At 56.7% G+C, this 23,918-nt stretch overlaps 2 protein-coding genes across 3 annotated transcripts in view; both read right to left on the minus strand.

Moving 5' to 3' along the window:
* TTLL4 (tubulin tyrosine ligase like 4) overlaps window positions 1–7,664 on the minus strand; it is a 31,245-nt gene extending 23,581 nt beyond the window's left edge. Inside the window, exon 1 of the mRNA XM_068948900.1 lies at window positions 7,576–7,664. The gene's annotated coding sequence lies outside the window, so the exon portion shown is untranslated. The remainder of the gene's footprint in view (window positions 1–7,575) is intronic.
* A 1,076-nt stretch (window positions 7,665–8,740) lies between these two features.
* Window positions 8,741–23,917, minus strand: STK36 (serine/threonine kinase 36). Of its 2 annotated transcripts, none has more exons than XM_068948898.1 (27): window positions 23,835–23,917; window positions 22,354–22,466; window positions 21,103–21,243; window positions 20,065–20,142; window positions 19,484–19,614; window positions 18,992–19,241; window positions 18,489–18,582; window positions 18,060–18,229; window positions 17,639–17,838; window positions 17,433–17,559; window positions 17,178–17,321; window positions 16,697–16,876; window positions 16,372–16,460; window positions 15,886–15,991; window positions 15,293–15,434; window positions 14,833–14,960; window positions 14,103–14,207; window positions 13,758–13,856; window positions 13,191–13,285; window positions 12,764–12,827; window positions 12,456–12,566; window positions 12,229–12,303; window positions 11,660–11,822; window positions 11,080–11,227; window positions 10,687–10,846; window positions 9,605–10,351; window positions 8,741–9,459 (listed from the first exon to the last, which is right to left on the minus strand). In XM_068948898.1, exons 2-27 carry the CDS (start codon window positions 22,444–22,446, stop codon window positions 9,313–9,315), a joined length of 3,987 nt encoding a protein of 1,328 aa, XP_068804999.1. In that variant the 5' UTR covers window positions 22,447–22,466; window positions 23,835–23,917; the 3' UTR covers window positions 8,741–9,312. The 2 variants fall into 2 exon arrangements, with proteins under 2 accessions (XP_068804999.1, XP_068804998.1); XM_068948897.1 differs by lacking the exon at window positions 23,835–23,917 and adding an exon at window positions 23,733–23,754.
* Between the last annotated feature and the right edge of the window lies 1 nt (window position 23,918).

The raw sequence follows: 23,918 nt of genomic DNA on the forward strand, positions 1-23,918 counted from the left end.
GGAAGACTCAGAGGCATCTCACTGCGCAAGTCATGGGGCAGCTTATCCTCCTGCGAGCTGCAGCCCAAAGGGGCTCCAAGCCTCCTGCAGCTACAGCAAGAGGCATAGCACACTGTGTGGCCCCAGGAATGGGAATCCCACGCACAGTACAAAATTAAGTTGTATCGTGTTACCTGATCTGCACCCAGCAACAAACTCTGCAGTGCTGTGACATTCACAGCGATTAGCACAAAGCAGAGAGGCTGCAGCTCGGATGCCACAACCCGCCTGGATCAAGTTTCCCCTTGGTAAACAAGTGACCTAAGCTTGGCTTCCGTGTACTGTTTCTCTGATGCACCCGCACCATGAGCGCACTTGAACTGCAAACAATCCCGGCAGAGCAGCAAGGGTAGATGTGAAAAAACAAAGCAAAAATAAGAGGGGTCAAGAAAAGAGTCCGCAGCATCCCTGCCCGCAGTCGGTTTTCACCGAGGACTCACCATGCCCTTTACTAGCTTGGCCAATGCCTGTGCTCTCACCTGGCTGTGAATGACCTTGTGACACTAGTCTCCAGTAAAAATCACCCATATCTCTTCTCCAGCAGCACTTTACAGCTATGAATGAATCATCTCGCTATAAAAATAGAAGTGATTTGTCCTAACGAAGCTGTTACAAGGGACTTGAATCAGACAGCCAGCATAGACACAGTGGTACAATGCATTAGTAACAGCTATGCCAGCAGAAACCTTGTGTGGCCCCGCTTTAGAATAAGTGACAACTGCAGCATCAATGTGCCCAGCAGAGCCCACGGGGTACTGCAGCGAGATACCCAAGAGATGCCAGCAGCACTGCCAACGTGGAGTTCTGGCTGCTGCCACCACCAACAGCTCGGCAGGAAAAGCAGGGGCTGGAAACCAACCCCGCAGGGTGCCGCGGGAACCTGTGCTGAATTTCCGCCCCCCCCCCCCAACCCCAGATCAGTTTTGCCACAGAGGGGTAGGAACTGCTGGACTGGCACAGGGCAGAGGGTACAAGGGAAGCAGCAGCTGCAGAAGAAAAAGGCAGGGCTTTCCACACAGAGTTTCCCTACAAGGGATTATTCCAATAGATGGTAACTGCCACTATTTCCCCATGGAGACCCAAGACCTTAGAAAGCAAGGGCAAGAAAGACAAAAGGAAACAAAGCAGAGTATGGCAGGGGAGAGAAAAAGGAAAGTGCATCAGCAAAATCAGAAAACAACTCAGCAGGCCCAGAGATAAAACCCCCAGCACTGAGGTACCAACTCTCTCTCAAGCGTTCCTTGACACTAAGAGCTTTTAGAAACTTGCTTCTTTACGCAGAGCCAAAAAGTTCAAGCCAGGTAAACTCAGAGCATGTTATTAACCACTTTACAGCAAAACTTCCCAGCAAGGAAGTACAAAGAACAGGTCATGGGCAGCCCCAGAGAACATGTCTGTGAAGCAAAGAGCTTCCTAAGGCACAGCTTCGCTCCTTGCGCCAGCTGAAGAACAGAAGGAAGCACAGCGTGACGTGCCGATCATCTCCCAGGAGGCTGTTTGGGAATTATGCCCATGTTCCCAAGGATGACGTGACATGCTAAGGATAACAGCGGCCACTGATACAACGGTGCAGCAAAGAGAGGGGAGCTGACTCAACATAGCACAGGGTAGATCAGGACGTGTCCAGGGCAGCAGCAATGGCTGAAGTGGTCCTTCCCTTCCTTGCCCTCAGCTCCTCAATCCCACTCCAGCTCTGCTGTGCCAGCCCAGCCAGCTCTGATGCCTCACTGCAAGCTGGCTCAGGCACTTGATCCTTACCTGGCCAGTTTTAACCCGGGCCTGGTCCCCCAGGAGGTCATGCAAGGAGGAGGGGGGCACCTAAATGAACTGGCAAGGGCACATAGGGCAGCTTCTATGGTCTGGCTTTGCTGCCAGAGAGGGTATCTACAGCTGCAGCATGAGCTGAGGTCAAAGCAAGAACAAAACTGGGCATGAGCCAGGACTACATATCTCTGACCGGAGCCATGGCTCTCCCTCATCGCCAGGGCTCCTATCCTCACTGCAAGGAGAGCTCAGCAAAGCAGCTGACAAAGTCAGGGAGAACCAGCAGAGACGGAGGCACCCTCATGCACCAGGCTGTGGCTGCAACAGCAGCAGCTGGAGCATCCTCACCGGTCTGGGCAGGAACCACATCACCTGCCCTAAGGTAAATTGCCTCTGGTCACTGATCAGTGAAACCTGCCTCTTTACATTTCACTTGCCTGTGCCTCTGTCAATGTTATGGTCGGGAAGAAGGTCACTGCTTGATGCAATCACTAGTTCTGCCAACCCAACCACACAAGGGAGCAGGAGTCCTTTCTGGCTCCCACAACAGCAATTCAACTACATTTGTAAACCGTATTGTAGAAATGTGAGCTGGGAAAAGCCCAGCTCTACTCCTAGGGCAAACTGGCAGGGCTGGAGGTCAAGTCCAAACATCATTACTAGTAATTAATGGAGCCTGGCTTGGACTAATTGACACACAATAAACATACCAGCTAAAGATGTCACTGTTAGAGTGATCACACCGCTGCACCTGCTTACAGTGATTTAGCTAGTACCTTTTATTATTGCACAGCTTGCTCACAAGCTTTGGGACATCAGCTGGAGTGTGGCCAAAGCCTTTACAAGTGTCACATCCCAAGCATGCAGGGACACTAACTGCCCTGGCCTTTGCAGTTCCTGCTAAGCGTTGCTGGAAGAACAGACCTCCTTCTGCCGCCGTCCTCCTTGCAGCAGCCCATGCAGCACACTGCGCACACCTGCAACAGCAATGCTGCAGCTCCTCACGCACTCATTTTTCAGAGAACTAATGAGCCCGTAAGAGCCTGGGTGCACAGGCCCTACCCTCTGTCACATGAGTTTTACTGGGAAGGTTATTTTCAATGCAGCTGTGGTGACATTCTTAAAATAACAAGAGCTTGCAAATGTATGAGCTACAAGCTGACCTGATAAAGTGCTGTCAGCCTCAAGCACCTAAAAGACATGAGAGGGAAGGGGAAGGAGAGAAGGAAATTAAAGAAAAAAAAAGGTCAAACAACTATGGTTTGCTACTATTTTCTATACTGTTGCAAGGCACAATTTCAGCCTGTCCTTTATGGTTAGGAAGGATAAAACCTCTTTCTAAGTGAAATCTGACCTCTCATCAACTCCCTCCCTTGAAGCTCTGCTGCTTTCGACTAAAGTTTGAACAAGAGAGTTAACAACAGTGCCGTATAAACAGTTTTTAAACCCAACATACATTTCAAAGTAAGGATTTGTACTTCTTCAAGAAATTAAACAACTTTCAAACAAAATCAAACACATTGATCTAAACTCAACTTACTGAGAGTACCTAACCTAACTCAACTTACTGAGAGTACCTTACCTCTGGTAACCAGGTGCAAACTGTCACGTTTCAAAAGCACAGACACCATCCCCCATTTAAATCAGCTCCAGGAAACAAGCAGCCTCAAAACCAGCGTACAGTCTCACAGCACCATGTGAGACAAGGCAGCACACGAGACCACCTGTGAATTCAGGATAAAGAGCAGAGGATTCCACTGGCCACAGGAATAAGCCCGTGAAGGATGCTAAGACAGCTCAAAGACAGAGCTAAAGCCCAGCCTCTAAAGAAATGCATGCAGCACAGGGACCAAGAGCATGGTATGCTCCTTTGCAAAGCAGTTATGCATCAGGCCTCCCTCTCAGCTCCAGTATTATCTTGAAGAACCAAAGGTTAGTTGCAAAACCAGAGACATACACAGGATGATAACCAGTTTCTTTCCTAACTAGCACCGACTGCAAAACAACACGTTTCTGTTTGGCCACTCAGGTCAAAAAAAGACCACAATGAGATACCATACACTGTTGGGATGTGTCAGCAAATTCCACACACACCCAGGGATTACATTAAATCTATGTTTATGCTGTGGCTGGTCATTTCAATTCAATGGTTGTGGCTTTGAACTCCACTTCACGCTAAACAAAGAACGAACGTGTGAGAAGTGCATCACTTCCTAAAGCAATCCTTTAATTAAGCTGAAAGAGATTGCAAGAGCAGGCCAGCTCCAGCTTGCACTCTCACTCACCAGGCGCTGGGGAGGAAAGTAAACCTTCCGGGCCCCAGGGCACAGGACCAAGTCACAGGAGAGCCATGACGTCACTCTGCAAACGCAAGCGAGCCTGCACTCCTTCCAGTTCAGGATGGACACCTTCCTCTGCAAACACATAGGCTGGGCTAAGGAATGAAGGCTCAATCCATGCCAGTCCACAGGGGACTTTGCACTTTCTCACTGCTTTCAGGATGCCAGAGCACGGTGTCAGATGAGGTTAGGGACTCCAGCATGATTAGGCAGAAAATCCAGGGCTGCAGCTTTGTCACAGAAGGAGTGCCTCAAGGAAGTCTGAAATAAAGGGCTGACTCAGCACTCGCCTCTGGCACTGCAGAGGCACAGTAGGCTGACTTCACTGTGACCGGAGAGCACGGCAGCTAAGCCGGAGGCAAAAGATCCAGGGCACTGAGCAAAATCTATGATGAGCAGCACAATGCTGCTCACGTGCCTTCTGCTACACAGGCAGCCTTTAGGCAGACATCTCCTGCAGCGTAAGGCACTGTGTGCCCCTATGCACACGCAGAGAAGGGATTCACAGCCCTGACTCTTCTGGCCCCAGCACAATACCCCAGAGGAGCGTGACAGTTGAACAGAAAGAGTCTATGAGAATCACAAGCATTAAAACACTGCATCTCAGCCCCATAAGCTCCCAAGGCATTTCCCTGAGCTCTCCTAGTAGTCTCCAAGGATACCAACTTCTCTCCATCAACAGAGCTCCCAGGCCTTCAAAGGAAGATCTGCTGCAAGCAACAGCAGGCCATGCAGCTCTATACTGCTCAGCAGTGAAGCTGAGAAGTCCTCTGCATCATAGTTTCTCATCCTTTTAGCTATAGGAGCCACTATCAGTATCAAACCATAAACCACAGCGGGGAAACAAGTCTCATTTAAAAACAGACAGTTAAAATGTGGGATGTGTTATAGCCTAGACTATTTTAATGAAGCAGTCTAAAGCATCCCTTCTGCTATTAGCTCCACTGGTAGACCCAAGTGGATAGCAAATCAAAGGGACGGTGTTCTTAATCTAGCTTCGCAACAGGAAAAGAGGTGTAGGGGAATTACACAGCCAAACCCAGAGAGAGCTTGACCCCCAGTGCAGGAATCGACAGGCACTCAGCACAGGACAGTCTGGTTTGAGATATCCTGGCCCACTCTCAGCCTTGGGCACAGAAATAAAATAAAGATGGGACACTCGGAATGAGTGGAATAAGCATAAAACAGCAATACGTACCAAGGAAACAAAACCTCCTCGATTAGCTCAAAATATATCAGTTTTCTTTGTGCCTCCTCTTTTCTTGGTACCTTTTTTCTGAAACATACCTGAAACCAGAAGAAAAAGCTCCCAGATCTGTCCTTCAGTATGTGATGAGGACCCTTCCCATGCCAATCTGAAAGCCAGTTTCCAGTACTTCAGAAACACACACATCACTGCCCTAGGAGGAGAGCTACAACCTCTGTGCAGCTGCATAACCTGGAAGAACCACCCCAGGTTCCTCCCAGCCTGCAAGGGAACAAATGCCAGCCAGTATGGCCTCGACCAGGGAGGGGGAAAGATGCATCTGAAGGCATTGCAACAACCCCACTGCCAAATCCCAGTGCCAGTCCCGAACACCTCCATACAATGGTGTCTCAAAGTTTAGGGGTGGAACAGCCCTTACTGAAAGCACGAGCAGAAATAGATTCAAGTTAGAAAAAAAGCCATCAAACAATCCCAGGTTTGCTGCACACGAGGAACCCACAAAACGCCATTGAACAGACAGCTCAGGGAGCAGCTGTCAGTCAGGCCAGCATGGTAGCCAAGTCCCCAGACCTGCGCTACTACACTTGGGAGACAACACATCCACACAGGCATTCCCCTCGAGCAAGGCCCAGGGCACATCATCTGGGAACTGTGGCATTCAGCCCTGTCAATGTCCTTCATGCAGAGTGATCCCCGCTGCGCAGAGAAGGGCTGCAGGCCTGAGAGGATCTGATTTGTCATGAGTAAAGTTTGCCTAATACAAAACTTAGAAACAAGCAAGAGAACAATACAAGCATGGAGAAGTTTCACAGTCCGCTGGGTACAACTGCTAAGAGACAGGAAAAATTATTAGATAAAACTGCAAGCAGTGAAATGTTTGACTGTCACTTCCCCCAAACTGTCTGGGTCAAACTCGGTCTTCAAGCGCCAACCACGTTATCCCTGCACAGCACACAACAGCCGAGGGCTCTGCGTGGGAGCCGCCAGACTAACACACACATCCAGTCCAGAGCACGTGGCAATGAGCAAAAGTCACATTACAGGGAATTACCTAGGGAGGGTTCTGATGTGGAGCTGCAGGGCTGAACTCTCAACGCTCATGAGATATCTGCAACCTGCCCTGTAATGGTACAGCAGGGAGCAGCCCCACACAGGCAGGGAGGCAGCAGACTGACAGAGCACACCAGGGCTTCCCCTTCCTGTGCCTGTGATTCCCAGCCTGATTCCTGAAGACATTCTGGAAATACTTCCAAACTTGCCTCAGCAATCCTTTTAGCAGCTCTGCCATTCACCTTTCAGAATTGTGGGCTCCTTTTTATGACAACAGACCTGGGTGGACAGATTAACAGCAAACCTTCCTCAGCACCCCACATAGGTCCTGTTGAGCCCAGCACCCATCCTTACTAGAGCACTGAGTACCATTAGGAAGGCTCACTCAGAGCATAGCTAGTTGGAGAGTCAACTCCTCTTCCTCCCTGGTGGCTCATGCTGGAACATGCTCTGTTACTCATTTCTTCCAATAAAAGGATTTTAGGGTCAAAGATGCTACTGAGACCATATTCCACCCCAGGAGCTGCCTCCTCTGGACAAGGAGGCACAAGGGTGTCCCAGGCACAGGCAGAGGAAAGTGGGGGACGAGAAGGCAGGCTGGGGACCCCAGCGAGGCAGGGAGCCCAGAACCCCACAGCAACAGGAAGGAAGAGAACCGCATGGATGGGAGGCGGCACAGGGGACCTTTTTGCCGTGGGCCCATCTTAAAGAGGTCTCAGGTGGGGGCCCACTCCTTAAGGGAGAAAGTAGCAGGGCCCCCACTCTGTCCGGGGGAGGCAAAGGCAGCCCACTCCTCAAGCAGGGACCCGGGGAAGGAGGCGGGGCGGGGGGCACAGGCCTTCTACGGGACGGATCCGAGGGCCTCAAATGGGGACAGGGCCCGCTCCACAGAGCTGGGCCCAAGGGGGAGCCACCCTTTTCGGAGGGCGCCAGAGAAGAGGGGAACGCATTGCTTCAAGGCAGACCCGCTCCTAGCGGGGGGCGGCCGCCCCCCCTCCCCCACGAAGAGGGCCCGCGCCACAGAGAGAGGCCTGGGAGGGACCGGGGAGGAGGGACACTCCGTGAAGAGGGAAGGACCCCGCTCCCAACAGGGCCCCGAGGAAGGCCCCGCGCCGCAAGGGCGAACGGAAAGGACACGCGCGGCCTCCCCTCCCCCCCGCCCCGCCCCGTACTCACCGGCTGGGCGGGCGGGCGGGCGGCCTGGCCCCCCGGGCCCCGCCGCACCACCGCTCCCCTCGCGCCGCCACCGAACCGCCCGCCGTTACCATAGGGACCCGGGGTGCGGCCGCGGCGCCACGTGACGCACCCCGGCGCGCGCGCGCGCAACGGTCGCCACCGGGACTACAGATCCCGGCACGCACCGCGTCTACCGGTCCGGCGCGGGCCCGCGGACTACAGCTCCCAGCAGGCCGCGCGCGCGCCGGCCCACAGCGCCCCCCCTGGCGGCGGGGCGGGGAGCCTGCGCAGTGCGGCTCCCCGCCCCGCCGCTGGCCCCTGCACCCACGGGTGCCCTCTGCAGCAGAGCCCCGGCCGGGTCCGCGGCAGCGGATCCCCCGGGGGTGCACCAGCACACAGCCCCCGTGGCACGTCGGCAGCGCTACCGCAACGCCGCCCTCGAGTGCTTCTGCCCGGGGCGCGGACCCTTTGCGGCAGGCAGGCGCTGCAGCCCGGCGCGAGCAGAACCCGACCCCGGCCGCAACAGGCCAGGCGCCGCAGCTACGCACCCGTCTCGCCACCGGCCCCAGCTCTGCGGGTGCCGCAGAGGCCCCCCGAGAGGAGAGGAGGGGATCGGGGGCACAGAGCCATCCTAGCCCTGGGGAGCTCTCTGGCCACTAGCTTCCTGGTCCCTAAAAGCCAGTGACTGACCAGGAATGGAGATACCAAAGCATCGGCGCAGCTCAGAAGCAACTTCTAAGTGCAGCATGCGGCAGCTAGTGCTGCTCAAAGCTCAGACACAGGAGATGCCCCAACCTGCCTCGCAGGACTAACAGGGGCAGCGAGCACTGTCTCAGCCCCAGCACAGTCACCAGCAAAGCAAAACCCAGAGGCAGCCCAGAGCTGGTGCCTTGCTCTCCCTGTTGGCTCCCCAACCTGGAAACACCAGAACTGCGGCAAGAAGGCACCGGCAGGAAAGGAGTGCTGGGAAATGAGTCCCTGTTCAAGGGTTGAGAGCTGGCTGCTCACGCAGCTCTGAGCCCAGTGGGTGAAATCTGCTCTCCCTGGAAGGCCACGCACAGAGGGAGACAGATGGGGACACGAGATAGAAGAGGCAAAGGAACAATCAACACCCTGTGTGACTCTACCAGAGGACCTGCAGAAATAAATCGTAAGGAGGCCTGTTATCAAGAGCTGCTTTCTTTAGACCTACAGGCTTTTTCCCAGGAAAAGCTTCACATAGGAAGAACCTCCATGTAAAAGCTGGATGGGCTGGAAGGCTTCACCCTGGGGGGGGTCTGGGTACAGAGCTCTCTAGGCATGGAGTATAGAGGGACTCCACAAGTCTCTACGCAGACCCCTCTGATCACTGTTAAACCAAAAAGCCCAGGAACGCCACGTTTGCCATACACGGAATGTTTTGGCTGAAGACAGCTGCCCCACTGCAAGGAGCATGTCCCTGTTCCTGAAGACTAGATCTGTCCAGGTTAAAATCTGGCAACAGTCAAGTACCTGAGCTGCCGGGCAGGGTTCCTCTCTGGAGAGATGAAGTGTATTTTGCTGAAGGCCAGGGCTAGAGCAAAAGGAGGAAGAGAAGTGTTTTTCTCAACCCACTGGAGAGTTTTGGTGGAGGCAGCCTCCCAGTGACCACAGGCTTTAGCTCTCAGTGCTGGTGCAGGGAGGGAGGCAGGAACATGCACTGCTTGCAGGCACCTGCCAGGATCTCGGGGGACAGGTGACTACTCAGCACTGGCTTTCTCAGGTACTGTGCACAGGTGCAAGGAGCTGGATGAGCTTCTTGCAGAGTCGAGTGGAAGAAGGCCGCGGGCTGCCACCAGCAGTGGGCTGAGAGTCCCTGCTGGCCAGCGCAGCCAGCTTCTCACTGGCTCTGAGGGACAGTAGCACCTACAGAGCAAAGAGAGGACACAGGAGTCACAAGCCAGCCCAGCACCTTCCCTCTGTCCCACCAGGGCTGTCAGATGGCCCACAAAAGAACTCAGGGTCCCCCTGAGCACCCATGCTGTTGGGATGTGGGAGGGCTGGGCAGTACCTGCTGTATCCCTGGCTGCTGGCTGATGGCCCGCAGTGCAACAAGGGCTCCTTCCCGCACGCTTGCTTGGGGGTCCCAGCAGGCCACCTCCAGCAGGATGTGGGGGGCCTTGCTCTGGATCAGCAGGTTCCCCAGCTCTGGCGAGTGCCGGCCCAGGTTGCCCAGGGCTGAGGCTGCGTTGCAGCGCGTCTTGGTCTGCGCATCGCTCAAGAGTCTTGTCAGCCTGGGTATGGCCCTGCCCAGGGTCTCAGCTGGGGAGGACTTGTGGTAAGCAGCATTGCCCACCGCAAAACTGGCTGCCTTGCGCACATTCTCGTCCTGGTCCGCCAGGCACTCCAGCAGGCTCTCCAGCAGGCCAAGCTGGCTCTGCAGCGCCTGGGGAAAGCTGTGGTTGTGTCGGAGCAGGTTGCCCAGCAGATGGCAGGTTTTGGCACGTATGGTATGTTCCCAATGGCCAAGCAGGTGGGTCAGTGGCTGGTAGGCCATGTCTGAGCCCCCCAGGATCCTTTGGAGAAAGGGTAGGTGCTCCGCACAGACCCGGGCCACGTGGGTCAAGAGGGACAGGAGGTCGGCTGTGAGCGTTCGGTTGTCTGAAAACAAGACGGTTGTCAAGAAGGCAATGACGTGCTCCGAGGCCGCAGCCTCCCTCACAGCTTGGTCTATGACCTGCTCATCAGACACAACGAGGTGGCACAAGAGGCTCATGGGGAGCTCTGTATCCGAGAGGGGAAGATGATGACAGCAGGCCTAGGAGAAAGGAGACACAGCAGTGCTGACTGAACTGCCCTCACATGTGGGCTGGAGAGTGGTTAAGGCTTAACCCCACAGCAAGTTAAGCAGTGGCTAAAGGCTGCCAGCAGGACGGTGTGGAGCAGCTGACCTGCTCCGAGAGCTGCGTGGCACCCACGTGATGTCCCTGTGTGGGCAGAAATCTGCAGTGCTGGCAGGCTGTGAGACAGTGCCATGCATCAGGGGCAGGAGGTGCAATGCAGGAAGATGTCTCCAGAGCGTGGAGAGAGAGAGAAGCTTGGGGGCAGGCAGCTGGGCACAGGGGAAGGGGAGAGGAGGAGACCTCAGGGTACCTGCAGCAGGTGAGCAGGGATCTGGGAGTCTCTCACAACCTTCGTGATTGATGCCAATGTGTCTTCATCCACATCCACAGCAAAAGGGAAACAGAGGAGCTGGCAGGCCTGGAGCACCACAGCTGGGACAAGCTCAGGGTCCCCGTTCTCCCCCACTTGTCTGGATTTGTTGGAGAGATTAAGCTTAACACAGAGGTGATCAGAAAACAGCAGGGCAAAAGGCAGACAGCTTTCCTCACACCAGGCACCAGGGAGAGCCTCTGCGGATGAGCTGTGCCCTGTGGCTGTGCCCAGCAAGAGCCAGGTCTGGTACTTCTCAGCCTTCTGCGTACTCCTATCTGAGCCGCTATCAGGTGCTGAGCTCTGCCCTTCTCAGCCCCCCACACAACTCACGTCTGCGCCAGGTTTGCCAGGAAGCTGGGGGACAGCAGCGTCTTCAGTGTCTCCATGAGGACACTGCAGGGCTGGGCGAGCTGAGGCAGGCAGTGGTGCGACTCACAGGTGAAGACGAAGAGGGCCAGACTGAGGAAGAGCAGGGTGCCTACAGGGGGAACCGCACAAAACTAGGGAAGGCTGCAGAGTCTCCTCTCTCCTGTCTGCCCAGTGCACCCCATGCTGCTCCAAGGCTGCTCCAGGGTTGCTCCTGCATTTCCATGTCTGAGAACGGACAGCTCTCTGGGAAGTGCCCCATAGCAGCACCCAGTGGCCACTTCTGCCAAGGTCAAGTGTTCCCTGCTGCAGAGATACCATTTTTGTTTCTCTGCCCCTGGCCCAGCTGGGCTTCTGCTGACTTGGCACAGCGCTGGCCAGCCCAGCCCTCGCTCCACAGAGAACAGCAGTGCTCGGGAGAAGTCCCCCGAGCCCCTCTGGCCACAGGAACTGGATGCTGATGGGGATGGACGTGTGGGCAAGTCAGAGGCCAGGAGGTGGGGCTAGGTCCAAGACAGATACCCTGTGGTCCCCCAGCTCCTACCTTGAGGGGAGAGGAGGTTCCAGTCCAGCTCTGCCATGGGGTGGCCTGCTCCCAGGCTATCTCCTTCCAGTGCTGCATTCTCACTGCCCACATGAAGCACCGCAGCAACACTTTGCCATACAACGCTCCACAGCTCCGAGGCAGCAAAGCCCCGTTCCACGTCCTAGCAATGTGGAGGCAGGTGTCAAGGGGCTTCCTAGCCCCCTGCTCTTTCCTAGCGCTTTAGTCCACGCGCTCACTTGCCGCATGACCCTGGGGAGGTCAGCTCTGGGTGGACCAGGCAGCCAGCAGCCCTGCAGTGCCTGCTGACGCTGCCAGTCCCAGGGCATTTCTGCCCTTTCTGCCTCTGATGTCCCCGTGAATCCCCACTTCCTGCCTCTCACTCTTCTGCAAACCCTCCACAAGAAACCCAGGGATGGTAGGTGACTTTCACAAGGTCACATAGCTTAGCCAGAGCTTCCCAGTGCCCTAGTTTGCATCTGCCTTCATCATTGATTCATGTTCGGGCCTTTCTGCCCCACACCCAGCCTTGGCAGGGAGCAGGCAAGGGGAGGGGGGCAGGCCAGTACCTGGGCAAGGAGCTTCAGCAGGAGGAAAAAAAGCCCATCATAAATGCCAGCACCCATTGGTGGGGGCAGCTGCAGCTGTAAGAGAAGGTGTGGGGCAGGTTGGAGCTGGGTGCTGCATCCGAGGGTAGCAGCACCCAAACTCCACCTCTCTGACCCCATCTCTGTCTGCACACCTCCACAGTGGTGTGCCAGCACAGCCCCTCTACTCCTCTGTCCCGGTCCCATACCTCAGCAGGTGCCGTCAGCGCGTTCATCACTGCCGGCAGGATCTCCTCTCCCTTGAGCGCTGTGGTCACCCCATGCTGACTGAGCTGTGTCAGGAGGAATGCTGCGGCACCCTGAGGGAGCAGGGAGAGCTCAGCACCTTTGAGATTGTCCCTTATGCCCACTCAAGGCTGACTCCGCGTCCCTTTCCCAGGGCTGGCAAAGCCAGGCAGCACCCCCCCAACCCTGGGTGAGGAACAATAGGACCCAGGCAGGATGTGGGGTTCTGCAGGGCTCTAAATGGAGACTTTGCCTAGGTGGACAGACTCACCACAAGAGAGACAACAGGAGACCGGGTAATAATATCCATGGCCAAAATAACCACCTCCTCGAGCCTGAAATATAGGGACCAGGAGACAGCTGAGCCCTCCTCCCAGGACTATGTTCCCAGGGTCTCACACCCCAGAGAGCAACAGCATCCAAACTCCCCCCCTGCCAGTGCCAGGAAGCAGCCACCACGCAGCGGGAGACCGTGCTGGTTTACAGCACCTCCTCGTCCATTTTAGGTCTCTACAGTATCTCCAGCACCCAGCCACACCGCCCAGCACCCTTCCCATGCATCAGGATCAGGGGCATCCTGACCAGAAGGCCAGCTCTGGGCAGGATGTAGGGCAGAGGCTTGTTCAGGGCAGGGTTCATCTCCTCTGCTACATTCCTGCCCTGGCGCAAGGCAGGCAGGGGTGAAGGCGGGTGCTTACCTGGGAAGGGACCCCTGGAGCTGCAGGATGAGAAGGGCCACCAGGTGCATAGAGGCCTCGCAGGCTGCCCCCTGTGCCACATCCACCATGGGGACCTGCCAAGGGAGCAGGAATCACAGCGGGGTAGCAAGGCCAGGAGGGGAGGAGGGCATGTGTCTGGGCCCTGCAGGGAAGATGGCACCTGCATCCTCCAAGCGGGGCTTCCCCAAGCTCTTCCCTGCCCATGTCCCCCAGTCTGGTCTGTGTTTTCCCCTGGCAGGATCCTGGCTCAGCCTTTCCCTTTGGTCCCATTTCTCTCCTCCTACATGCTGCCCTCTTCAGCCCCCGCTGGCCTGGTCCCACTCCCTGCACCGGATACCCTCTCTGCCCATCCCACACTCTCAAAGCCCCAGGAAAGCCAGGAAAGGTTTTCTCCTTACTCCATTTCTTCTTCTTCTTCCCTGCCCAGGTACCTCTGCCCCTCACTACACCCAGTACAGGGTCACACTCCCTGCAGACAGGTCTCAGAGGAATGTGTCCTGCCTATCTGCATTCCTACTCCGCTATCAGGGATGCAGCAAGTCCTACCTTGCCCTTTAAGAGCTGCATGAGGGAACCCCACATTCGCTGGCTCCTTCCCAGGTGCTGGCACAGGCTCGGGCTGGCATGGCAGCCGGCATAGAGGATCTGTGAGGCAGAGAGGGAGGGATGCACACCAACCTCTGCGGACAGAGGTGCAGCTACTAGACCCGTCCCAGTCAGACCCCGCGGCTACCATGGGCTCAGTTAGTCAGTGACTGACACCACAGAGATGGGAGTCATTGAAGGCTGACAAGTCCCGGACAAGGGGACCAGGTGCCTCTGAGGATAGCCAGATAGCCAGCCTGACAGGATGGATGGACAGCCAGATAGCCAGATGGGCAGGGCTGTTACCTTGAGCACATTCAGGGAGCAGCTTGGATGCTTCAGTTTCCCCAGCAGCCTCCGAAGCTGCTGGCTCTCTCCCTCCATGAGCTTCTCAGCCACCTCCTGAGCGACCTGCAGAAATCAGGCTGTTTTGCACCCTGGGCACCCTGAAGCATTGTCCAGACTTAGGCATTGTAATACTAGCAACAAATTAATAATTAAAGACGACCTCTGCTCCCTGCACAGCGCCTGTGTTCACTCAGGGGTACCTATCTGCCATGACCCAGCATCGCTTTGACGCACAGTCCCTGAGCTGAAATAAGCAAGATGAGATTTCTCCTCTGCTTCCTTGCTGATTCAGAGTTGAAATTAGGGATCAAATGCAAACCTGTATTCTTGTTTTCCCTCTTATTTATTGTCTATTCAATTTCATATTTCCTATAGTTCATGTCCTTGTCATACAAGAATTTTCCACATCTTCTCTTCATTGCCTTTTTCATTATTCAGTCTATCCCACAGTTCAGATCCTAAGTGGAAGTCTTTTACTTGACCTAGGAGTCCTTAGACTCTCCTGGAGCTCAGCTCCTGCCTGGAAAGGAGGAGCCTACAAACCTCTGGGAATCCCAGCCTTGCAGCCACCAAACCTAGAGAATCCCAGCCTTGCGCTCTGCTGCTGAAAGAGATTCTCCTGCAGAAGGTTACTGCCTCTGTGGTGACCAAGGACACCTCCCCGCCCTGCAAAGAGAGTCGGCCTGACCTGCTGCTTGGCTTCCCGACACCCGTTCCTCCCCAGGGGGATGCTGCAGGCAGCAGCCAGTGCGGCCGTAAAGAGATCTGCCACATGCTGGCTCTGGTCATGGGCTGATTTGGCCTCCATCACTGCACCTGCACAGGATAAAAACTCAGGAGACATGCCAAGGGTGAGGGGACACCGAGGGGCTGCAGGATAGGGCTGGGGAGAAAGAGAGGAAAAGTCAAGCTTGGGAGATGAGGACAGTGAGCTCTGGGATTGAAGGGGAGGACGGGAGAGCCCTGGGTAGTAAGGGTTTGGGGAGCCTGCGCAGAGCAGCTTTGCAGGGAGATCGTGTAAGAACTGCTTCTTCTTGGTGATGGTGCTGCAATGGCAGTCAGCGCTCTGAGGGAGCCCAGGGGTTGGAGAGAGAGAGGAGACCCTCAGGGAGCCCTAGGAGAAGGTGGTGGGCTGCTACCACCGCTACCTTGCAGAGCAGGCTGCTCCAAGGTGGATCCCTGGAGGAGTCCATTCAGTACGGGCTGATGCTTCTCTCTCAGGCTGGCATAAAAGGGGGCAGAGACAGAGGGGCACCTCGCATCCAAGCTCTCACAGAGCAGAGTGAAGCACTGTGGGAGACACAGGGACTGTTGTCACTGCAGATAGGGAGAGGGAGGGAAGAGAACGGTGATCAGGGAGGAGGCTGTGGGGCGAAAGCTGAGACGGGAGATGAGCCCAAGTGCTGGAGCTACAGGGACCAACACTCTTTCCAGTCACTCAGGTCCCTCTGTTGCTGCACAGGAGGTGCACATGGCTGCACGCTGGCTGAGTGAGGGGTGCACACAGCCAGGGAAAGTAACCCTTCAGCACCTCAGGTGCTCCTTTCTACATGTGATCCCCCAAAACCTCCAGTGGGTAAGATAGCCTGCCCTGCCACCAATGTATGAGACCCCCACAGCTGAGAGGAGTGGTCGTCAGCCTACTCTCCTCCCAGCGCACGCAATCAGCCTCACAGCTTGCATACCTGGGGGAGAGGGTGGGGACAGTCCCATGGGAGAGAGGAGGCTGGCGCACCCTTACCAGGAGGCTTTGCTGGCAAAGTCTCATCTCGCTGTCAGCCGACTGGGCCAGCAGCTCCGGCAGCAGGGCTAGGAAGTGGCCGGCACTCTCCTGGAAGGCCTGCAAGCTGGCGGAGGCAGAGAAGAGCAGAGAAACATGGCCCTTGCCTGCAAAGACAGGATCCGACCAGGCCCACACTGCCCTGGCTAATGGAGCAGGCAGCAGACTGCGCTCTGTAAGCCAGGGCCAGCAGGCAGCGCCTCTGAACTCTCTTCTCAGCTGTGCCTCCCCCCTTCTTAGCCCAGTGCCGCAATCTCCCCACCTATGGAAAGTGATACTCTCTGAGCATAGTGTGTCGCACAAAGTGCTTAGTTACTGTGATGCTTCCCCATGGAGATTGCTCCAGGCACAGAGCAGAATCACCTCCCTACTGCCCCAAGCTGGGCCCCCGCAGTGGTCATAAGGTGGAAAGAGACCTCAGAGCACACTAGGTTGCAGCCTCCCTACCTGCCCTTCTGCTGCAGGCCGCACTCACTGCTGAAATAAGCTGTGGTCACCATGATGAGGTCCGCCAGCACCACAATACACCAGGGCTGCTGCAGGAGCCAGAGAGAAACAGCAAGTGGGGATGGTCCACTGGCCACCCCAACACCACTGTGGTGGGATCCTTCCCTGTCAGGACCTCCCCCTTCTCAAGGGGGCCTGGAAGAAGTGACAGTCCTGCGAGCCAGCTCCAGTGGGACACAGGGGCCTCCAGGAGGATCTGTGATCTCTCCAGCTCCCTCCTGGCACTGGCACTCGGCAGGGCTGGAGGGAGCCCCATACTGCCCACCTGCTTGGTGTTACCACTCTCCAGGATCTGCTTGGCTAAACACAGGAGGGACAGAGGCATATCCAGTTCTTGGCAAAAGTGGTCCAGAAGCTCCGAGTCACACTGGGTAGCCAGGAGGTTGCCCACGACACGGAGTGCAGGACGGAGATGGGAGGCTCCCTCCAGCATCCCTTCTAGCACCTGGACATGGAGAAGCCAGAAGGGCTCACGATCAGCGGTGATTGTGGCTATGGATGTAATAGCCCCTCTGCCAACTGTGGTGCTGCCCTCCACCCTCTAAGGCAGGGAACAACAGGGGGACACATGGCCACCTAAAGTACGTGGGACAGCTCCAGTCCCTGGGGAAGGCTGAGGATCTCCTTTCTGGCTGGACTGGGGGCTCTGCTCTCCCAATGCCCACAGTCCTACCCTGGGAAAGGAAAAGGCATTCGTGCCTGCTCAGAGCCCCCAGTGTTAGTTGGCTGGGCCAACCATCGCTCACCTGCTGGCTGGAGTCTGCAAGGCGGGCCCGGACGCGCTGCCGGAAGGCCGAGTCCCTCAGGAGGCTCAGTGGCGCGCTCAGCTGCATGGCTGAAGGCTCTGTGGCCTCGATCAGATGCTGCCACTCCTCATCACTTTCCAGCTCCTAACCATGGAGGAGAGCGGGATGGTGTCACAGGCCCTGCCCCTCCCAGGGTCCCTGCATCAGGTGCTAGGGATTGGGCCCTGCTGTCTTCACCACAGGACACCATCTGACCTCGCTCTCCAGATCCACAGCCTCAATGCTGTGTCTGCCCCGGGGCTCTGCCCTGACAGGGCCAGGCTCCAGAAAGGTCCCTGGTCCAGGAAACTCCTGCTCATAGTCTCGAGTGATGCTGTGCTCCCTGGTCACAGAGATAGCACAGTCAGAGAGCTGCCCTGCCTTCCCTCCTGTCTCCCCTCGCAGCCCTGGCCCTCCCTCACCTTGCGCTTGGAGGAGGCTCCTCCAGCTCCCACTCTGCCACGCTGCTCCCTCCTTGCAGGATGCCTGGGTTTTTCTCTTTGGCAGCAGCTGGTGGCTCTCCTTCCCCAAGAGCTGCCTTCCCAGGAGCTGCTCTGGGTTTACGCCCTGGGCATCCTTTGCCAGGGTCCTTCATAGATGCAGTGTCCGTCTTCAACTGTCCCTGGATGATGACAGAGAGATTTGGTCAGGGCACGGTTACACAGGCAGCCAGCTGAGCCCTCTACACCCTACCAGCCTGAGGACCCCACATCCTCCCTTGTACATGGCTGATACCCCAGACTGGCCCATGTACCTGCTCTCCTCCCGAGTAGGTCCCATTTCAGTGCCCTCCTTGACCCTGACTGTGGGGCCCAGCCAGGGGGACCCCACACTTCCCTCCACCTTTTTCCGGGCCTCCTCAGCCATCTTCTGCCGGGCCTTTCTCAGGATCCTGGACTGGCCACTCCTGGGAGCCAGGGAATGGGCTTGTTGCTCCTTCAGGGCCTGCAGCTCTGGGGACAGCTTGCTGGTGAAGGGGTTTGAGATCCCATGCTCTTCTGTGTCATCAATCACTGGAGAGGCGAGGGGAGGATTCTGTCAGCAGATCTCCCTTGGGAGGCTGGGAAAGTGACCAGCTCTGGGACCCCAGAGAAACCCCAAGGGACCCAGAGCCACCCCAGGGGCAGGGGTTAGGAGGTGGTGCGTGGAGGATGCCAAGACGGAGGCAGCAAAGAATGGGGTGGTAAGAAAAGTAGGGCAGAGTGGTGCTGGCAGCAGGAGGAAGAGAAGGAAACAGATTAGAACAGTGCTGGAAAAAGAGCTGGTACTCACCAGTGACCCGTCCGGCAATGAAGGGGTGAGAGAGCAGCTCTGGCCATGACAGGCGCTGGCGAGGATCCTTCATCAGCAGTCCCTGCAGGAAGCTCTGCAGGGCAACACAGCACCAGAGGCACCGACACATGCTCAGTGCTTGCCACACATCTTCCAGAGACACAATGCACACACCAGTCTCCCTCAGTGAGGACACCCAGGATTCTCGGGTTCTCTGTCTGGCTCCAGGAAAGAAGTAGATCTAGTGCTTAAGGAGATGGGCCATAGAAAGACTTCCCTTCTGAGCCCAGTAAGTCACTCCTCTGCTGCTTGTCTTCAGTTTCCCCACTTAATGAAGGGCAGCAGCGATATGGATCCCTCTCCTGGGGTCCAACCTCTCATCCCTTCACTGTGCTCCGAGATCCCCGTTAGGGGAGAAAAAACCTAAGACTGACCTATGAGTGCAGCCAAAGAGGCTTTCCCATTAACGGATCTCCCCCTACAGGCAGGGCGTTCACCCTTACCTTGAAGACTGGACTTATGGCTTTGGGCCATTTGACCGGGTCCTTGACGATGAGGCTGACAAGCTGGAAGATGCTGCTGGTGTAGAAGGGAGGGGTGCCCACGAACAGCTCATACAGGATGCAGCCCACGGACCACAGGTCGGCTGTGTGGTCATACGGCCGCTCCTCCACCAGCTCAGGAGACATGTACAGGGGGGTGCCCTTGATGGAGGTCAGCACCATGGTGTGGATGCTCATGGCACGGGCAAAACTGCTCAGAGCAAAACATGAGTGGCCATTTAGGGCTGAAGCCTCTGCTGCAGCCCTCAAGAAGATTCCTATGCACTAACACTTCTCTCCCCTCTGCAGTCCAGCAACACCCACCCCTGCCAATCCGTGAGTACGCACAGAGGCCAGGTCCCCTCCCACACTCCCTCTTCCTCTCCAACACCCAGGACACCCCTCAGCTGTCCCAAATCCAAGTGCCCTCCTTGGCTGGTCCTCAGCACCCACCCGAAGTCGCAGAGCTTGATGACGCCGCCTTTTCCCAGCAGGATGTTCTGGGGTTTCATGTCGCGGTGCAGGATACGGTGGGAATGCAGGTAATAGAGAGCAGAGACCAACTGGGCAGCTATGGTCTGGACCTGCCAGAGATGTGGGAACCTTACACTGTATCCCACAGTGCCCCCAGTCCCCACTAGCAAAGCTACAGGTTTCCCCATAGCCTGGCTCCCCAGCAACCCCCCTGCCTGTCCTAGCCCTGTTTGGGGCAGAGATCAGCTGCAGACATGTGCCACTGGTTCCTCTCTGACCCACAGGAGAGGGCAAATGGCCATGCCAGCAGCCTTGTGCTGTGGCTCTTGGAGAGCAAACAGGGAAGCCGAGGTCCCTGCCAGACCACCATTCCCCAGTGCAACCTGGCTCCCTTTTCCTCCTCTCCAGAGGCTCTGCTAGGTAAAGCCTTAGAGGCACCATCACCTTCCTGATTCCCCCTGGCCCACAGCAGAGACCCACTGCCTGACCAATGATCCTGTGCTCTTCACCCTGCAAGAAGGCCTCTGAGCGGCCACCACTGCAACAGCTGTGACAGTCACCTGGTCCTCAGGCAGACTCCCATCGTCCTCCAGGATCTGGAAGAGCTCCCCCTCTGCATAGTCAGTCACCACCACTACCTGGAGAGAAAAACAGCATGGAGGGATCAGGCACTCATCCAGCCATGTCCCCACCATGTCCTGGAGACCAGAGCAGAGTGAGACAGGAAACCAGTGCATTGTCAGGACCTCACAAGACACAGCTGATCAGCTTGGGCTGGGTTCAGGGGCAAGAAAGGGCCCCCGTGGCTGCAATGCAGCAAGGACCAGTCCCTTAGCAGTGCTCTCACGGCCCTCCTTATCTTGGACAAACAGCAGAAGCCAGGAAGAGTAAAGGAAGGGGACAAGTTCATAATGGTATTTCCAAGCCCAGTAGAAAGAATCACTTCCTTGAGCTTGTTTTGAATCTGTTGCCTGACAACTTTATTTGACGCCCCCCAGTTCCTGCCCCATAACACAGTGTTCAGTCCTTCCCTTCTCACCCTTTCTGCACGTGAGTTTAGATTAGGGAAAAGTCCCAGTTTCTGAAGAACCCACCCTCCTCCCGCAATTCCAAATCACTTCTCTTCCATCAGACAAACCCTCGCAGCTCCTTCACTTCCGCACACGACCCAGTGCACCCCACACAGCCCAGCTGGTTGCTGGCTCCCCACTCAGCACATACCAGAGGGTTCTGGAAAACAATGACTACCCACCAGTCTGGTCTCCCAGTCTTTGCTCAGGCAAAGCGAGGTCCCTGCATATCCCCAAGGAGGGAGGGAATGCACTGGGGGCAAGGGATCCCAAAGTAGCCACCACAGGGAATGGAGTAGGCTGGCGGCAGGACTGCAGCATTCAACACAAGTAGAGAAAAAGGGCCCAAGTCAGCACTGGGATCAGACCAAACCTGTCTTGCTGGAAGACCTAGTAGAAGCCCTGGGAGGGTGTCACCAGAATCCTCTGAGAAAAAGGTCCCTGTGTCAGTGGTAGGTGATGGCGGTGCCAACCCATGCTCCCTTCCCCCATCAAGCAAAAGCATGTGCCCCGGGTTGGCCCCTTCACCTCCTTGTCGGTCTCAAAGCTGTCAAGCATCTGGATGATGTTGGGGTGATGGAGGCCTCTCATGATCTCAATTTCCCGCTGCAGGTTCTTCAGCTCCTTCTCTGACCGCCCCACCTTGGGAATGAACTTCAAGGCCACCACCTTCCAAAATGGGCAAAGCTGGGATCAGATCAAGGTCCTACCCACCCTGGCAAAAGCAGCATTTAATCCAAATGGGATTCTGCATTTTCCAGCTGAGCAGTGAACAACCTCTAAACAAGACACTTGTCCACTAGCTCCCTTGAAGCTGGGGCTCCCCCCAAAGCCCTTGCACATCAGTGCTGCAGCTCACAGTGCTTTGCATACTGACGTTGAAAGCAAAGAAATGCAATCAGTGAGTGCAGACAAAACCAGGACACATAGCACTTCCAGAAACAGTCCAAGCATGGGACAGGATCTAGGGATCCTAGCAGACAGTGAGCTAAACACAAACCAGGAGTATGTGCTGGCAGTGAGGAAGGCTAGCAGCATCCTGGGCAGCTTTAACAGGCGTATAGGCCTGTATGTTCCTCTAGGAATACAGATCAAGGAAAGTGACTATTGCCCTTTACTTGGCCGTTGTTAGACCACATCAGCAATACTGCAAACAGCTTTCGGCCCAGAAGACATTGATAAAATGGAGTTGTTCCAGCAGAAGCCACCAGGATGGCTGTGGGGGCTGCAGGTCATGATGCACAAGGAGAACCTGAGTGAACTGCACTTGATTGGCCTGGAGAAAAGAGAGCTTAGGGGATCCTAACAGCAGTCTTGCAGTTGTCAGGAAGAGGTAAAGAGCCAGGCTCTTTACAAAGATACAAGGTGGGAGGATGAGGATGAGAGGTCGGAAGATGGTTATAAATTGAAACAGGAGAGGTTCCAACTTGATAAATTGAAAAACTGTTCACTCCAAGTACAGCCAAGCGCTGGAACACCGGAGAGGCTGTGGGGTATCTGTCCTTGGGGGTTTCCTAGACCCAGCTGGACAAAACCCTAATCTGAATTCAGTGCTGGTCCTGCTTTAAGCAGGGGATGGACTGGAGACTTCCTGCGGTCCCTTCGGCATGCATGACTCTGTGCCAGCAGGGGCTGACCAGGAATATCAGTGAAAACATGAATAACTGCTGAGCCCTGAAAGCCTGGCAGAGCCCTGGAACTGAACAGCGCACCAGAAATGAACACCCAGCCCCACATGAAGGACCTCCCAGCCCTCTCCTCCGCCCTCTCTTTTCACACCTGGGCACTGTATTTCCGGCGGCCCTTGTACACTCGCCCGAAGGAGCCTTCACCGATCATTTCCAGGACATGGTATTTCTCCATCATAGGCATTCAGGGAGGGGGACACCAAGCTGCCAAGGCAAAGTGGCAATGAAAAGGAGAGCTTCAGCCTCTGTTCTCTCATCTCGCCCTCTGCCACCAGTTGCAACTGGGTACTGGGCAGGGCCCTCGGCCAAGCTGCCTTCAGCAGCTGCAAGCAGGGACCAGAGATGGGCTCTAGCATCTTCGAGCTAGGAAGGTAAGGCTGCAACTCCTGCCACTTGGGTGCCTGGCACAGCCACCTGGGCTGACCCTAAATCCTCTAGATCCAGGGCTTGCCCAGCCAGCCTCCTCCTCAGAACTGCGTGTCCAGGTCTCTTGGTCTCCATCAGGATCTACCCTTCCCCCAGATGGGATGCATCCACTGAGACCCACCCACATCCACTTTCCCAAACAGGATGGACCTCTCAGGATTCACCCTAGCCCTTTCATCTGGATCCACCCACTGCCCTCCCCAATGAGACCCATCCCCACTGATCAACCCAACCATGGCACACTTCTACAGGAGTCTCCCCCATCCCTTCTTCTGTCCCAAATTCAAGCCATTTCCATTGGGATGTCTTCCTGCTGCTCCCCCACCCCCACCAGTGGCACATGCCCCTGGGGAATCCACCTCAATCCTGCCCATGAGCCCCAACCAGCCCCCCTGGGAGCCAATGGGGGCCCCACGGCTATGGGAGACTCCTCAATCTCTCACAGGGATGAGACCCAGCATCCAGCAAACTCGGCCCCCACGGACCCACCTCGCCTCCCCACAGGGACTCCCCATGGGACCCACCGTGCCTCCTCTCAAGGACCCCCCCACCACATACCCACATCACCTCCCCACAGGGACCCCCCCCGCACACCCACATCACCTCCCCACAGGGACCCCCGCCGACCCTCCGCATCTCCCCACAGGGACCCCCCCCCGCACACCCACATCCCCTCCCCACAGGGACCCCCGCCGACCCACCGCATCTCCCCACAGGGACCCCCGTACACCCACCCCGCCTCCCCACAGGGACCCCCCCCCGCACACCCACATCACCTCCCCACAGGGACCCCCGCCGACCCACCGCATCTCCCCACAGGGACCCCCGTACACCCACCCCGCCTCCCCACAGGGACCCCCCCCCGCACACCCACATCACCTCCCCACAGGGACCCCCGCCGACCCACCGCATCTCCCCACAGGGACCCCCGTACACCCACCCCGCCTCCCCACAGGGACCCCCGTACACCCACCCCGCCTCCCCACAGGGACCCCCGCCGACCCACATCACCTCCCCACAGGGACCCCCGCCGACCCACATCACCTCCCCACAGGATCCCCGCCGCGCCTCCCCAGCGGAGGGAGCCCAGCCCCTGACGGCAGGCGCCGCCGCCCGCCAGCGCAGTTAACCCCCACCCCTACCGACCCCCTCCGCCGGGACCCGCCGCGGCTCGACCGCCCCCTGCGGCACCGCGGCCGCCGTCGCGTCGCCCGGCAACCGCCCGGCCCG

This window comes from Struthio camelus, chromosome 6 (genome assembly GCF_040807025.1).
Source record: "Struthio camelus isolate bStrCam1 chromosome 6, bStrCam1.hap1, whole genome shotgun sequence".
Classification (NCBI taxonomy): Eukaryota; Metazoa; Chordata; class Aves; order Struthioniformes; family Struthionidae; genus Struthio; species Struthio camelus.